This window comes from Diplotaxodon limnothrissa, linkage group LG14, assembly GCF_057381915.1.
Source record: "Diplotaxodon limnothrissa isolate DT_005_m linkage group LG14, D_limnothrissa_male_GT1.1, whole genome shotgun sequence".
Taxonomy (NCBI): Eukaryota; Metazoa; Chordata; class Actinopteri; order Cichliformes; family Cichlidae; genus Diplotaxodon; species Diplotaxodon limnothrissa.
In genome coordinates this window covers 1,107,301-1,122,702 of record NC_140609.1, presented here as the reverse complement: position 1 = coordinate 1,122,702, position 15,402 = coordinate 1,107,301, and the positions used below count along the sequence as shown (strand labels likewise).

Sequence of the window (15,402 nt, the reverse complement as noted above, 5' to 3'; positions counted from 1 at the left end):
GATTATCAAATTACTTTAAATAATAGATGTGATAATATAAAGACGAGAAAATGTACAAATACAGCAGATTTGCACATGCTGTGATTCTATGAACATCTCTATAGAGAAAATATAAACTTCACACAAATGCATACAAACAGTGGGGACCCCCAAGCTGCCCCGAGGTGTGCGTACACAGCTTAATGTGAGACTTCCTGTTTCTGACAGTACTGTACAGTACAGTGGGAGATGCGCGTTGCATTGTGGGGGTACAAATACAGCGCAGAAAGGACAGCGGGGAGCACAAAGGGGTAAAAACTGCACCTCGGCAACTTTTAACACCAGCCTGCTGTAATGTGAATTCATGTGAGCCTTAATTAAAGCGCGACTTTTGGCGGCTGGCAGGCTGACAACTGCTGGAAGAGCGAGGAATGTGAAGGGAGCGGAGAAGAGCGGCAGGGCACACCGCTGTCTCCAACTGCTTTGTCAGCTGAGCTGTTTGCGACCCGAGGCCCATCCGTTATCACAGGCCTCACCCGAGAAGGTAAACTACCTTCGTCCGCTGTGCCTGATAACGCTAACCGTGGTGTGTATATTCCTGTCTGGTTGTGTTGCTTTCTCGACACTGAAAACGACAGACAAACCAACTAAGAGCGCCGTGTTGTCTCAGCTATCGCTAGCTTGGCAGCTAATGCCAGTTAGCTCCCGTGGAGCAGCTGCGTCAAAGTGCAGCGGCTAGTCTGCGGTCAAAACGGAAATGGGAATACGTCGGCTTCAAAATAAATGAAGTCAATTAAAAATGTTCTCTTATTTTGTATATTTCTGTCTTAGTATTTATGCAGATTGGTAAAATCTCAGACTGCAGTGCAGTTCAGAAAGCTAACTTAAAAAAACACCACAGGTCTACCAGCAATAGTTGTGAATAACACATGAATATAAATGATGACTAGTATAAATGGCTATTATAGTCATATAATAGAAATAATCACTTTACGTCGTGCAAGTTGTAGGTAACAACTGTGTTTTAAACCCGTTGAACGACACCAGTAACTGTCACACATTAACGTGCCCCATTTGCTTCAAATGATTTGTCAGGTTCGTTTGGCTTTTATTTTGAAAATTCAAATCGCCTCCTGGCAAACTCGGCGTCTGTTTGACACCGTTAGCTAGTGTTTGCTAAACTGTGATTGTTGTTGCAATCATGTTCACGGAGCATCTTGTCCACTTGAAACTGAGATGCACACACACTCGAAACACACACACACAGTCGTTCTTTGTTTGTTTGTTTTATTCACATTCTCAGCTTTCTGCTGTTATAGTCCTGCACTTTGCTCACTTTGGCTTCATGCAATGTATAAGTACAGGATGAAGGCCACGCCCCCTCGACCCTGTCGTCTGTCATATAGTCATTATTTAATCAGTTGCATGCAAGCTTATTTGTCTTATTATTCACCTGCTAATAAACTAATAAACAGCATCAAAACAAATCCAGAGTCTAATGTGGGAAACAATCATGCTCACTTTTAAGTAGCTGTTACAAAGAAGTATATTTATGCATTTTTCCTCCAGAATTTGTGTTAAAAATAAAAATCTCTTTCAGAGTGTCAAACCTAATGTTTGAACTTAACATGAGGATCAACGTTATTGTGGAGTGTTCAACAAGTCATTTTGAAATGTTCTCTAAATTAACTTTAGAGTGCCTCCATAGTAGGGCTGCACGATTAATCGTTAGAAAATCGCGATCTCGATTCATACTTATGTGCGATCTCATTTCCAAATGACAACGATTAAAAAAAAAAGAAAAAAAGACGACGACGACTGTACCGCATTTTGATCCGGGACGTACTCTGCATGAAAACAAGCGCTCAGGCTTCCTGCTCAACAAATGACGAGGGCGGAGCCTTATACCACGTGATACAGAAGCTGTGCCGTGTGATGCTAAAATTAGCAGGAAAAAACAACGGAGAGCACGTCAGGGATGACGAGAAAGTGACAGGAGAAAATCCGTCCCGGTCAAGCGCTTCCCTATACACGTCGAACTCCCGCAGGCACAAAGAACTTACGGAGGCTATCACTTATCACCTGACCAAAGATATGGCTCCATCAACACTGTGCAAAACGAGGGATTTAGGAAAATGATCAACACCCTAGACAAATGCTGCACAGTGCCGTCCCGCAACTATTTTTCTATTGTTGCACTACCTGCTCTGTACACGCAGCGTCGAGCAACGGTGGAGACGGAATTTCAAGCAGTACAACATTTTACGGCAACGACAAAATGTGAGACATTTGTTGTTTTTATGTTTATTTATTGTTTTTATGTTCAGTCTCAACTGTTACGAAGTTGATGTGGAGTTACTAAGTGCAATAAATATTTATACTGGAAAAGAGAATCGTGAGAGAATCGTGATCTCAATTCTAAGCCAAAAAATCGTGATTCTCATTTTATGCAAAATCGTGCAGCCCTACTCCATAGTGATTTAAATAGTCCTCTAATGAGTGAAAGGGCCTTGGTCTGATCACAGGAGGACACAAAGTGAGGAAGAGCTCCTGGTGTTAAGAAAAAAAATCTCTTGTGAATAAGCGAGCAGCCAGAAGTTTACCAAGTGCCCGTGCACTTTAAAAGGCTTTGTTCCTCTGGACGTTACAGGATTCTCCCATGAATTTCACTTCAAAATTCTTTCAGTGTCTCTGTCAGAGGAAAGTTTGACGAGGCGGGTAATATCATGAGTTAGCACACCGGGCAGATGCTGCATATGTGGAGGAATAACATTTGTTATTGATTTTTCTGCACACGTTTTGGAATAACTTGGGCGTGGAAAGTTGAATAGTCGATGCAATTATTTCTTTTCTTCAAATACATCTTCTCTCTTGTTTTTTATCTAGACGGTAAGAAAGATGGACATAGCTTCCACCATCCTGCAATCTGAAGGCCACCAGGTGGCAACAGGTGTGATTGTTAAGAGACTCCCAGTCTTACAGAAGTGTGTCGGGGTGAAAAGGCTTTCTTATGTTCGTCACCCATTATGAGTGACATCACACTAAATAAAAAATGAAGCCTGTTTTATAAACGTTGGTCAGCTGTGGTGTTTTCCACTTGATCATTGGCTAATGACTTACAGTCACAGGCCTGTCCTGTGAATCCACGGGCTCTGCCTCACGTTCTACTTTTAGAAACAACTGAGAGCGTAGTGCTCTATTGAGAAACCAGAGAGGCTTTTAAGACAGGACGGGGCCTGATTGTTCATAAATTTGAGAGAAGAAGGATTTTACCCTGAATTCTGGATTGAACCAACCTGGCTGCAGCATTTTGGATCAAGTCAAGACTTTCAGGGAGTTTTTAGAAGAACCTGAAAATCTGAAACAGGATATTTCTCATTTTAGCAACATTGCACAGATTTAAGACATGCCTGTTGTGAAACCTGACCAATTTATTGCTGACATTATTTGCCAATTATTTGCATTTACAACAACAGTTGAATGAAGAATTTAAAATGTAGAGACACCCTTCAACCATGTTGTGGGTGTCCAAATTGCCTAGTTTGCCCACCAAAGAGGATTGTGCAGCGTCGCTGTTGAAAACACGTACTGTGAATGCTGCAAAGAGAACAACCAGCGGATTCAAGCAGAGTCACGCAGACTGTAAATAAATAAGAGTGCGTAACAAACGTTTTATGTTTCTGCGTCTGAATGAAAAAAATATTGTCTGGTATTTTGAATTCACTCTTGAAAAGGATTTGTGTCGTCTGACTTCATAGGTAAATGCACAGCAATGCAAATATAAATATATAAAGAAGTAGTAGAGGTCCTTGCACTCCGGAGCTCCATGATTCCCTCGAATCAGCCTTTTTTCTTGTGAAATGTCTGTTTGCCATCTCAGCTTCATGTTAAAGAACATTGATTTGAACAGGTTAACAGAAATCTCTTCTTCGGACAGGAGTCTAACCTCGTGGTGGAATTAAAGCTCGTTTTCTAATATGCTCTGTTTGCTGGTTCAGACTCCTGTTGCACCACCGCAGCCCAAATCTATAATTCACTTTGCCTTTACTGGGCCAACATGGCCCAAGAGTATTTTCCTTTGGTGAGGCCGTGTGAAGGAGAGTGCGCTCTCCCTGTGAGAGCCCCTTCACTCGAGCTTTTGTTTGATGGAAAATCTCATGCCTCAGAGAATCCACGTCTCGCAGACAGCTGCTCGAGCGTCCTGCAGTGCGCTGGCCTCCACATGGGTCTGGCTCGCATCGCCGCGCATCTGCTTTGATTGTTGTTACATAACTTGGCATTTGGTCCTCTGCGTTCCTACCCCTGCCTGCTTTCAGCCCCCCTTCACCTTCCCCTCAGAAAGCACCTCGTTGTATTCCTCTCTACCTTTATCCACTGTCCTCTGAACATCGAGCACTTGCCTGTCCCCCTCTGTCTCTGCTCTCGACGTCATGTCTTGCAGGGTAATATTTGACCCCTCGTTTTGTTTCTGTACTTCTGATTGTTGAGTAAGTCAGTGATTCCACACCCGAGTCTTTGACAGCTCGGCCTGGATTTGACACATTGACAATGATTTAAAGAATAATCATGTAAAGTTTGGGTCAGTAGAAAAGTCTCAAACTAAAATAAAGACAAAACAGGCTCTTAAAATGTCTTCAATGTCCTGTTGCTTCTTGGTGTTCAAATTGAAGTGCGATTACTTTTTGAAGTTGTCACATTATTCATTCTGCATCGTTCTTCTTTGGTCGTCACACACACTGTCATTTTAAGACATAGTGATGTGGTGTGACACACTAATGTGTCATCTTCTACTGGTCCTCTGTAGGGCTGGGTACCGCCACTGATTTCTAGAATCGATTCGATTCGATTTGAATCTGGGAAATTTTGCCTCACACAGTCAGAAATATTATAATTCAGATCAGTACATTTACATATTTTTGTATCTATAAGAAGGAAGCTGACACTTTCCAGACTTTACCAAAGGTGTGAGCATCACAGCGAGGCCTTTGTGTCAAAGTAGCTGAGGATAAACACAGAAACACATGAAGGAGATTTTCCTGTTCTGGGATTTTATAAAAATATTCTGCAGTAGATCAAAAACGAAAGAAAACCATTAATCAACATATGAACATCACCTCTGAAGTTACAGCAGTTTTATTACAGACACAGCGTTTTGCATTTTGCATCATTTTAAAAAGTATAAATTTGTTCAGTATTGAACGGCAGAAATGAGGTTTTCTTTTCGGAAGTAAGTAAAAGAAAAAAAACAGCGGCTGACAGCCTGTAAACAACGGCAGACTTGTGCGTAACAAGCAAGCGAATAATGAAGAAAACAGATTTTTAGACGGGAAACTGTTCGAGAGAGAGAGAGAGAGAGAGAGAGAGATGTGCATGAAGTGAGATTTTATCCTGGTGGAAGCAAAACAGTAAAAGTCAGAGTGAATCCATGACGATGTTTATGTGAAGCGTAGTTTGGATCTTCTTTGGCTGCTGGTTCGGTCAATATTGTTTGGAGAGACATCAAACTAACAGCTTTAGAATCAGTGAAAAAAGGGCGTGAACACAAAGCTCGACCCGCCGACACATCAGAGTCAGCGAGCTGTCGGCTTTCAGCCCCGACCGTGCCCGTGCCGTCGGTGAGAAAGTCACATCTCACTGATTCTGATGCGTCGGCGGGTCCGAGCTTTGTGTTTACGTCTCTGTGCAGAGTCTGTGCTCCTGCTCTCATTTACTGTTACTGTCGATTATTAAAACCCAGCCTAGTCCTTTGGAAGTGTAACAGCAGCAGAGACAGCCTGATGACTACATATAAAACAACTATTCAGTAGTCATCATAGCCATGAGTAATGACATACTGCTGCAACAATCAAAAGTATAGTTTATAGTATAACAGCAACTACATGAGGATGGTGATATTTTGGTTGGTGCTGTAATCTAACCTCATTCATTTCATTGAGGTCATGCACTTCCTCAGCTCCTAAAATGTGTCTGTTTACAGTGTTTTTCTGTTGATTGCTGATTTAAGTGAAGTGAAAACCAGATACGTGTCAGAAAGTTGGGGAGGAGGGCAGTGAACACGAAGGCGAGATAAGCCCTGACTCTCGCTGTTTCTGATCTGTGTTGGAAGGAAAGCTAATCCTTGCACACCTACAGAACTGAACCTCCACCAAAGGATGTCTGTGAATACAGAGCAGGCGAAGACACTCCCGGGCGGCAGCGAGCTCACGGCTACACCTGCTGAAGCTAACAGCCAACAGAAGAGCCTAACTGGTCTCCGACCCGGACCAAATGCAACAGCTTGTAGAAAGAAAATCAGTTTTAGCCGTCTTGGCCTGAGCTGAACTGAACAGTGATTTAATTTGAGCTGCTGTGAGGGAATGTGGTGTGATTGAGTTATAACTGATTTATAATAAACAACAGCTTTGTGTCATAAAGTGAATACAAGAAAGGAAAATCTTTTCATGAGTGTTTTTCTATTTTCTCTGTGGCTCAGGAGGCCGGTGGTTTGATCCCTGACCCTCCCAGTCTGCTTGTCAGTGTCCTCGTGCTGATACAGAACCAGAGTTTCTCCTCATGCGTTGCCTGGAGTGTGTGAATATGTGAGAAACTGGTACCTGTAGACTCAGAGCTCCTGAAGTAGCAGCCCTTTAACCAGATTCCTTGTTTTATCTGTCAAAAGTCTAAAATCCACAGACATGTGTAATTAGTCGTGCACCTGACCAGCAGCTATACGGTATATCATTTTTACATTGTTTGGTTAAGGTTTAAAAAGGATCTTGGAGAATATCCAAAGTATATGTTCATTCACAGCGATCTGTTTCTTTTACCGGTAGAAAGGACTGGCGCGGTAACACTACTCTTTTCCAAACGGAGGCATTTATTTATGGCTTTTTGTCTCTGCAGGACACGCATCCTTGGGATAAAGAGGAATTCCAACATGGGGGTGAAAACCTTCACCCACAGCTCGACCTCGCACAGCCAGGAGATGCTCGAGAAGCTCAACGCTTTGCGCAACGAGGGTCATTTATGCGATGTCACCATCCGAGTCCAAGACAAGCTCTTCCTGGCCCACAAAGTGGTTCTGGCCTGCTGCAGTGAATTCTTCCGCTCCAAACTGGTGGGCCGGCCAGAGGAGGAGGACAAGTTTGTGTTGGACCTTCACCACGTGACGGTTAGCGGTTTCGCTCCCCTGCTGGAGTACGCCTACACGTCGACTCTTTCCATCAGCACGGAGAATATCATCGACGTCCTGGCAGCTGCCAGTTACATGCAGATGTTTGCTGTGGCTAGTACGTGTTCGGAGTTCATGAAGTCAAGTATTCTGTGGACTCCGGGTAACAACAATAACAACAACAACATGGGAGCGGATAAACCTCACGAATCGGCACCGGAGAGCGCCTCGTCAAACTGTGCCCTGACACCGCTGGATGGCAGCGTGTCGCCGGTGTCTTCCGATTGCAGCGTGATGGAAAGAAATGTTCCCATCTGCCGCGAATCGCGAAGGAAACGCAAAAGCTTTGTGTCGATGGCTTCCCCCGAGAGTCCGCTCAAATGCACTACACAGATGGTCACCACCTCCCCTCAGATCCCCAACCCATCGCCCTCGTTCTCAGACAGCGCAGCCCAGCCCGTGGAGTCCTCCCTGGCCTTCCCCTGGACTTTCCCTTTCGGTATCGACCGGAGGTTTCACTCGGACAAATCGAAGCTGCCGGAGAGCCCTCGCTGTTTGGAGCAGGGAACCCCGGGGACCTCGGAGGTAGTGGTTGGCCGTCGGCTCAGCGACTTCCTAACGTGCGAGAGCTCAAAGACGGTGTCTTCACCTGTCGCAGCGGAGGAGGAAGATGTAAGGGTGAAGGTGGAGCGTCTCAGTGACGAAGAGGTCCAGGAAGCATCGTCACAGCCAGTCAGTGCCTCTCAGAGCTCGCTGAGTGACCAGCAGACGGTGCCGGGGAGCGAACAGGTCCAAGAGGAGCTCCTCATCAGTCCACAGTCCTCCTCCATAGGTGACCGTCTTCGTCCTACCTTCACGGTGCATTGTTGTATCATATGTGCGCCGATTATATTTGGTTAAAACGTTCGGCTTAGATAAAACTTCGATGTGCATATTGTGTTTCTCACTGGTGTAACAGGGCTGTGTCCTGACCCACTTAAGACGGCGCTGCTTTGCAAAGTGTGCAGTCAAACCTGCCTCGCCCTGCTCCCAGAGCTGCCTCCCCACCCACTGGATTTTTATTTGTATTGTCTCAGTGGAAAGTTTTATTGTCCACTGGTCCAAATTCAGCTTGAAAGGCTTTTCTGCCTTTCCATAAATAAAAAGAGGAAATGGAAACATTCGTCATTTTTTCCTAAACTGTTTAGTGGCACAGTGCTTTGTTATCCAGCAGCATCAATCCCGAAGCAGGGGATTAGCCTTCAAAGAGTGTATTAGTCTAACCGTGTCCAAGATGTCATGCTTTAGGCTTTATTTTCAGTCGACAGCTACCGTGAGTCATTTTCTTCCCTCCGTCTTCCCAGGCTCGATGGATGAGGGCGTGTCAGAGGGCTTACCGTCAATGCAGAGCACCTCTAACGCTGGAGGACATGCGGAAGATGATGAGAGGTATCGTGATTTGTTGAAACTCGCTGTGAACCAATCATAAAGTAGGAAAGAACATATAGACGCGGCTCTCGCGACTGAACGTCTGGGCCACACCTGGTTAGATAATAAAGACGTCGTGTTTGCACGGTAATCTAAAGAATGGTCGTTGTGTGATGCGTGTTAGCACGCTCCTCAGTGTGGCGCACATCGCTGTCGTCACTAATCACACGACACATATAAACACATATATACTTGGTTAGGGTCGTGCTTTCTGTTAACTCCTTATATTATAACCAGCAGATGCAACAACGGTACTTGTAGGTGCACGCACATGCTTGTTCATGCTCACACTTATGCTACGTCGTGCATGTCGAGTTGTTACCCTGATCCGCTGTCAACACTGTTAAAATAGAAGAAGGGCATTTTGATGACAGATTAGAGCTCTATACTGTAGACTGGGACTGGACTGCATCAATGACTAGTCCTCTGTTTGTGTTTCAGGTTGGAAGGTATTCAGTATCCGTACCATCTCTACATCAGTCCTTCAACACGGCCTGGCACCAACGGCCCTGACCGGCCCTTTCAGTGTCCGACCTGCGGAGTCCGGTTCACACGCATTCAAAACCTGAAACAGCACATGCTCATACACTCCGGTAGGTGAGATATGAAAGCAGGTGCATCACAAGATTCTTCATATATGACTGCGCAGCACCACGCCCCTCTGAAGTAAACAAAAATGTTGCAGCCTTTGTTTTCTGAGACATTTTTTGAGACGTTGTCTTTTTACTTGGAGACAAGAAGAACAACTGGGTTAATACATTTCTCGGTTGTGAAGTTGCTAATGAAGATTTTAATAAAAAGGTTAAACGATACAAGTTGCTGCTCTTGTAAATGCCTCAGGAAACAAAGGAGACTTTCAAGGAGACTCTGATCTAAAAAACCTTAGCAAAGGCTTTTTGTGATCTCACACGCGTGGACACAAACACTTGTGTAATGCTAATGTACAGATCAGCAAGCGTGGTTTTGTCTCTTTTTCCAGGCATTAAACCTTTCCAGTGTGACCGCTGTGGGAAAAAGTTCACACGGGCCTACTCCCTAAAGATGCATCGGCTGAAGCACGAAGGTAAACGCTGTTTCCGGTGCCAGATTTGTAGCGCCACATTCACGTCCTTCGGTGAATATAAGCACCACATGAGGGTCTCCCGACACATAATCCGCAAGCCGCGGATTTATGAGTGCAAAACGTGCGGCGCCATGTTCACCAACTCTGGCAATTTAATTGTACACCTGAGGAGTCTGAACCATGAGGCATCCGAACTAGCAAACTACTTCCAGAGCAGGTGAGGAGTCCGGGGGCGCCGCCCCCATCTTTACTCAGATCTCACCTGGATGAGAAAAAAGTTGAGTTTAGATTCTAACAGAAGGCTCGTTGTCGTGACTTTGGCTTTGTACAACTGTTTTTCAGATGATTTGAATGCTTAGATCAAGGGTGTCTGTATTTACTGGGGAACTTTAACTGCTTTGACACAATTGTTTTATATTTTGGGAATAAGGATTATCTGATGAGTTGAATGAAAACGTCATGACCGCTCTGATAACTGTGGTGTAAATGTGAATACTGATAATGAGGCCTTGTCCACAGCACTTTGGCCTCTGTTTGTTTCGGTCACTGCTGTGAGCACTGTGTGCTGTGGCAGGTGTGGAAACCCTTTTCCACATGATTCAAAACATGGGAAAACTGGGAGTCGTGCCCCGTAACTGGTCCCATGAAATAAAACAGAGAATATCATTTCAAGTTTCTCTTTGAATAAACAACAGTCATTCAATTACATGCATATGCTTGTAGATGGGGCTGCCACAAATTATTATTCTGATACTCAACTAATCAGATCCATTGGACGTAAAACGTCCAGCTGACTGCACCAGCAGCATCTGCTCTATCATTAGCTTACAGCTGGAAGTGTTTAAGGTGCTCACTAAAAATGAAAACAGATGATAGTTTATTAACTTTTAATGAAATTTGCAGATTGTTTCAGTGAAGTTTAATAAACTCCTTGCTATCTAAAATATAACAGGACACTGGAGTAAAGTCTCGACCGTCTCACACTTCTGATGATCAGCTGTCTGCTGATGTTTATTCAGCTGTGTAAAAACTTTAATCTCAGCCAAACCGATTTACCCAGGAACAAATAAAACACTGAAAAAGCCAAACAACAACATTCATAATAAGAGTAATATTAAAACTAAGTAGCTGCCGCCATTGTTGGAAACTGGAACTGGCTGAGCTGCGCTGTGAATTCTGCCATTTGTCGGCCGCATTTGGAGGAGTCTTTGAATTTGGACATCCTTTGTCGCGTCGCTGTGGCATCATTGGCTTACAAATGCAGCCGCAGGAGGATGTGTCCTCTGAATTTGGACACAGCTACGATACCAGACACAGCTTCTTCTTCTTCTTTGGTGTTTAACGGCAGCTGGCGTCCTTGTAGATGCAGTGCTGCCATCTTCTGTTTCAGTCCGTTATTACACTCTTAAATCAACGATTTTGATAGTCGACATAATTGTGACTAGTCGACTAATCGTGGCAGCCCTAGGTGGGATGCTAATAATAGTAGCCTTGTGAGCTGGGTGTAGCAGCAGAGGAACCAGTCCCCCAGCTGCTGCAGGCTCCGGTTGGAGTTCATCACCAGCTCACTTTGGAAAACGCTGCTGGTAGTTTAGTTACCGTTCGACTGGCCCAGCTTATGCCACACTAAGCAAACAGTTCCTGGCTGTAGCGTTGCATTTACTGCACACGAATGGTCTCAAGCTTTTCATTTAAGTGTCAGTAAAGAAAGTGAGTGGAGACATTTCCCAAAATGTCAAACTGTTTCTTTAACATTCACCACTGAGAGGAAATTACAAATTAGGGCTGAACGATTATGGAAAATAATCTAATTGCGATTTTTTGCCCCAATATTGCGATTGCGATGCGATATGCGATTATTTTTTAAGGTCTTTGTCTTCTGTATTATTAAACAAAGACAAGCAATACATCATATAGTATGGCCAATACTATATTACATTAATTTTAAACTGTTCTTTCCTGGAAGACAGACCTCTGTTATGATGACATGAGGTGATGCATGAATTGATGACTGACATTTTTATTTAACTTCTTCAATCACAACAGTATATTTGAACATACACAATAGTTTATTTTTAGCTTACAAACATCTGAGCATAAAGTGCTGACAAGGAACCCTGGTGTAAACATTAAAATGAAAGTCAGTACAATGTGCAGATTGCAGAAATATACATAAACAAAATCAGTGGCTTTACCACACTCAGTTTTTCGACATCTGTGAACTACTAGACAGTCATTCAATTAAAAAATAATATTAAATAAATAAAACTAATAAATAAAAAATACACACATCTTACTGATCTCTGCAGTCAGTAACATTACACATAAAGTGCAAACATAATAGCAATTGTATAAACACACACACAAACACGCCTTTAAAGTTTAAAGGCGTGAAATTGGACGGTCTAGTTCTGATTAGCGTCACCGCTGTCTCGGTGGAGTTTAATAAACTCGGCCGTCTGCTTCTTGCTATCTAAAATATAACCAGACACTGGCGTAAATTCTCGACTGTCTCATACTTCTGTTTAATAAGTTTTCTGTTTGACGTTTAGTCAGCTGTGTGAAAACCAAGGAGGAACCCACCCGGGGGATTAATAAAGTTTTATTTTATCTAATCTAATAACTTTAATCTCAGCCAAACCGATTTACTCACGAACAAACAAAACACTGAAAAAAGCCCAACAATAACATTTTTAGGTTGTCTAAGTGACTTATATATTACGTTTAACCCGAGCAGCGAAACTCCGCGGTGATCTGAAAATGATGTGCCGGGAGTTGTGCCGTTCTCGGCCGCATCAGTAACCCTCGAGCTCCCGGCTAGCTGTCGAGCTGGTGGGTAGCAGACGCCTCTGAAAACGTCGAAGCACTTTTGCAAATATGCGATATCTTGATAAACCGAGCAGATATTTGATGTTTACACAACTACTTTCTCGCCTGAAAATATGTTAAAAGTTTATTTTGTGACCCTGAAAGATTAGTATGAGTAATTTTAAAACTCAGTAGCGGCCGCCATTGCTGGAAACTGGAGTTTGGCTGGGCCGCGCTATGAATTCTGGGATATGGTAGTAATTTGGACAGCCTTCGGCGCGTCGCTGTGACGTAATCGGTCTACAAATGCGGCCTCAGGAGGATGCAGCCCATGAATTTGGACATGTCCAGAGTATAATCGCAGCCTTTGCGGTTAGAAAATTGCACTTGATCATGTCGCGATATTATCGCAAATGCGATATATCGTTCAGCCCTATTACAAATACCTCAAATTTGTTTCAGCTCTGACTGAAAGATTTCCAGAAGTAAGAGGATGAAGTGAAGTATCGAGAGTACAAACAAGAACTTACTGAGTTTCCTGTAGTGCCCACCTCTGAACTGTAGGTGGCAGCACCATACTTCGCCAACGCTTGAAGGGCCACTACTGTGTCCTGGGGGCCACAGACGGATTAGAAATGTTGTTAGCACAGGTTCAGAGTTCACCCTCCTTTAAGGTTAAACGTGGTCTAACTGACCTGTGTGGAAGAGAAACCGCCAAAGGGGTTCTGCTGCTGAGTGAGCCAGCGCACAATGGCAGAAGAGTACTCCAAGTCAAAGCCTGGCATGGAGGGACCGGACAGCAGAGCCAGCAGCACGTAGGAGGTCATCTCCACCTCCAGAGAGTCCAGGCCTTTCCCAGAAGCCCCTGCTCTCTTCCAGTGACGGGTGCCTCCTGCCAGCCAGGACAAATAAAGGACCAAATAAAGGACACGTCTGCAGATATCCCAGTGTACGCACGACATCTGTCACACGGCTCACACACACAAACAGACGACCACATTGGCACTCATCACCAATGAACCTAACCCCACGGTGCATTCGTTTTGGATCGGACATTTGTAAAGTCTGATTAGATGTGACAATGAACCAAAGAGGAACCTGTTAGGGTGAAGCTGGTTTCTGCAAGTTCCTGCTCCTATTTAAGACTTTCACGATTATGCAGATGACACCTAAATGTATCTACAAAAGCTCAGTCACACTATGTCTCAAGAAACACAGCCTTTCCTTTCTAATACAAGGTTGGAGGTGTTAGTATTTTCTAGGGCTGCCACGACTTATGACGATTATGTCGACTATCAAAATCATCACGACTGATTTAATAGTCGACGCGTCGTTTGAAGCTTTGTAAGATCCCAAAAGACGCAGGAATAATAGCAGGATTTGAGAGTGTAATAACGGACTGAAACAGAAGATGGCAGCACTGCATGTACAAGGATGCCAGCTGCCGTTAAACACCACAGAAGAAGAAGCTCTGTCCCAGAATTCATAGCGCGGCCCAGCTCAGTTTCCAACAATGGCGGCAGCTAGTTAGTTTTAATATTACTCTTATTATTCTTTCTGGGTCACAAAATAAACGTTTAACATATTTTCAGAATGTAGCTGTGTAAACCTCAAATATCTGCTCGATTTATCGAGACATCGCATATTTGCAAAAGTGCTCCAACGTTTTCGGAGACGTCTGTTACCCACCAGCTCGAAAGCTAGCCGAGAGGTCGAGGGTCACTCGAGCCGGCGAGAACGGCAAATTTAAGATAACTTAAAAATGTTACTGTTTGGCTTTTTCAGTGTTTTATTTGTTCCTGAGTAAATCGGTTTGGCTGAGATTAAAGTTTTCACACAGCTGAATAAACATCAAACTGACAACAGTGTGAGACGGTCGAGACTTTACTCCAGTGTCCTGATATATTTTAGATAGCAAGGAGTTTATCCAACTTCACCGAAACAATCTGCAAACTTCATTAAAAGTTAATAAACTATCATCTGTTTTTATTTTTAGTGAGCACCTTAAACACTTCCAGCTGTAAGCTAATGATAGAGCAGATGCTGCTGGTGCAGTCAGCTGTAATTTTAACATCCAATGGATGCACGATCTGATTAGTCGACTATCAAAATAATAATTTGCGGCAGCCGTAGTTTGACAGTCTGCACATGTGCAGCTGCAAGATCGACGGCACTGACACGTTTGAAAGAACATCCATGGAAACCATGTGATGAAAGCTCGGTGTCACTTTGGCTCAGGCAGCACCAGTTTCTGTATCTCGTATGTTTGCCTGTACCAAACGTTCATGTAAAGGATGAGTCCACCAATCCCACACACTGAATCAGTGCTGTTATTACACCAATGACTGAGTCAGATGAAGGTGCATCACAAAGATGATGAATTTATTAACAAATTTAAACTATGCTGTAACTACAGAAAAACACTCTAAACATGTTTCCTTATTTACGATAGAGCGTGCTGTCATAGAAGGCCTGTTATCCCTGTTTTACTGTCTGCGTTATATTTACTGTACAGTGATTGTGCAATTAAGCTGAAGCCTCAGGCTTTGGGTTGCTCTAAACATTTAGTTTCTGACAGTTTTTCCACTTTTGGCTCAGTATGATGTCAGTAAATATGGTCGTCTCAGGCACGCCGTCGCTGTTTAAACCCAGTGTTTATGAGGGAGAGCCAATCACGCCAACGTTTACCTAAAGAGAGGGCGATGACGCCGTCTGTTTCCAAACGCTCAGGAGCTGCAACAGTTTACGATGTTTTTCTTTCAGTTGTAAAATACTGAAAGTTACCCCTGAAGACGTTTTCAATCTGCTACCATGTGAAAGAAATACAAGCAACAGACCTTACACGTGTGACCCTGATGATGGAACATGTGGAGTAGCTTTTAGCTTTTAGCGGCCCGATTATGAGTTTCCTGGTTATCTGGATGCTGAAGGTGGA

The 15,402-nt window shown here is 43.7% G+C and overlaps 1 protein-coding gene across 4 annotated transcripts in view; it reads left to right on the top strand.

Annotated features, from left to right (window-relative positions):
- Positions 1 to 229: 229 nt before the first annotated feature.
- The window catches only part of zbtb44 (zinc finger and BTB domain containing 44), a 31,240-nt gene continuing 16,067 nt past the window's right edge, over positions 230 to 15,402 (top strand). For 2 of the 4 annotated variants that reach the window (XR_014906785.1, XM_085370902.1), the window contains exons 1-5: positions 255 to 523; positions 6,862 to 7,961; positions 8,473 to 8,557; positions 9,038 to 9,189; positions 9,576 to 9,876. Coding sequence is in view for 3 of the 4 variants with exons in the window: in XM_085370902.1 (XP_085227028.1) it covers positions 6,896 to 7,961; positions 8,473 to 8,557; positions 9,038 to 9,189; positions 9,576 to 9,876 (1,604 nt within the window). In the remaining variant the exon portion in view is untranslated. Of the gene's footprint in view, positions 524 to 6,861; positions 7,962 to 8,472; positions 8,558 to 9,037; positions 9,190 to 9,575; positions 9,877 to 15,402 lie in introns of all 4 variants that reach the window. The other 2 variants (XM_085370903.1, XM_085370904.1) reach the window with 2 other exon arrangements.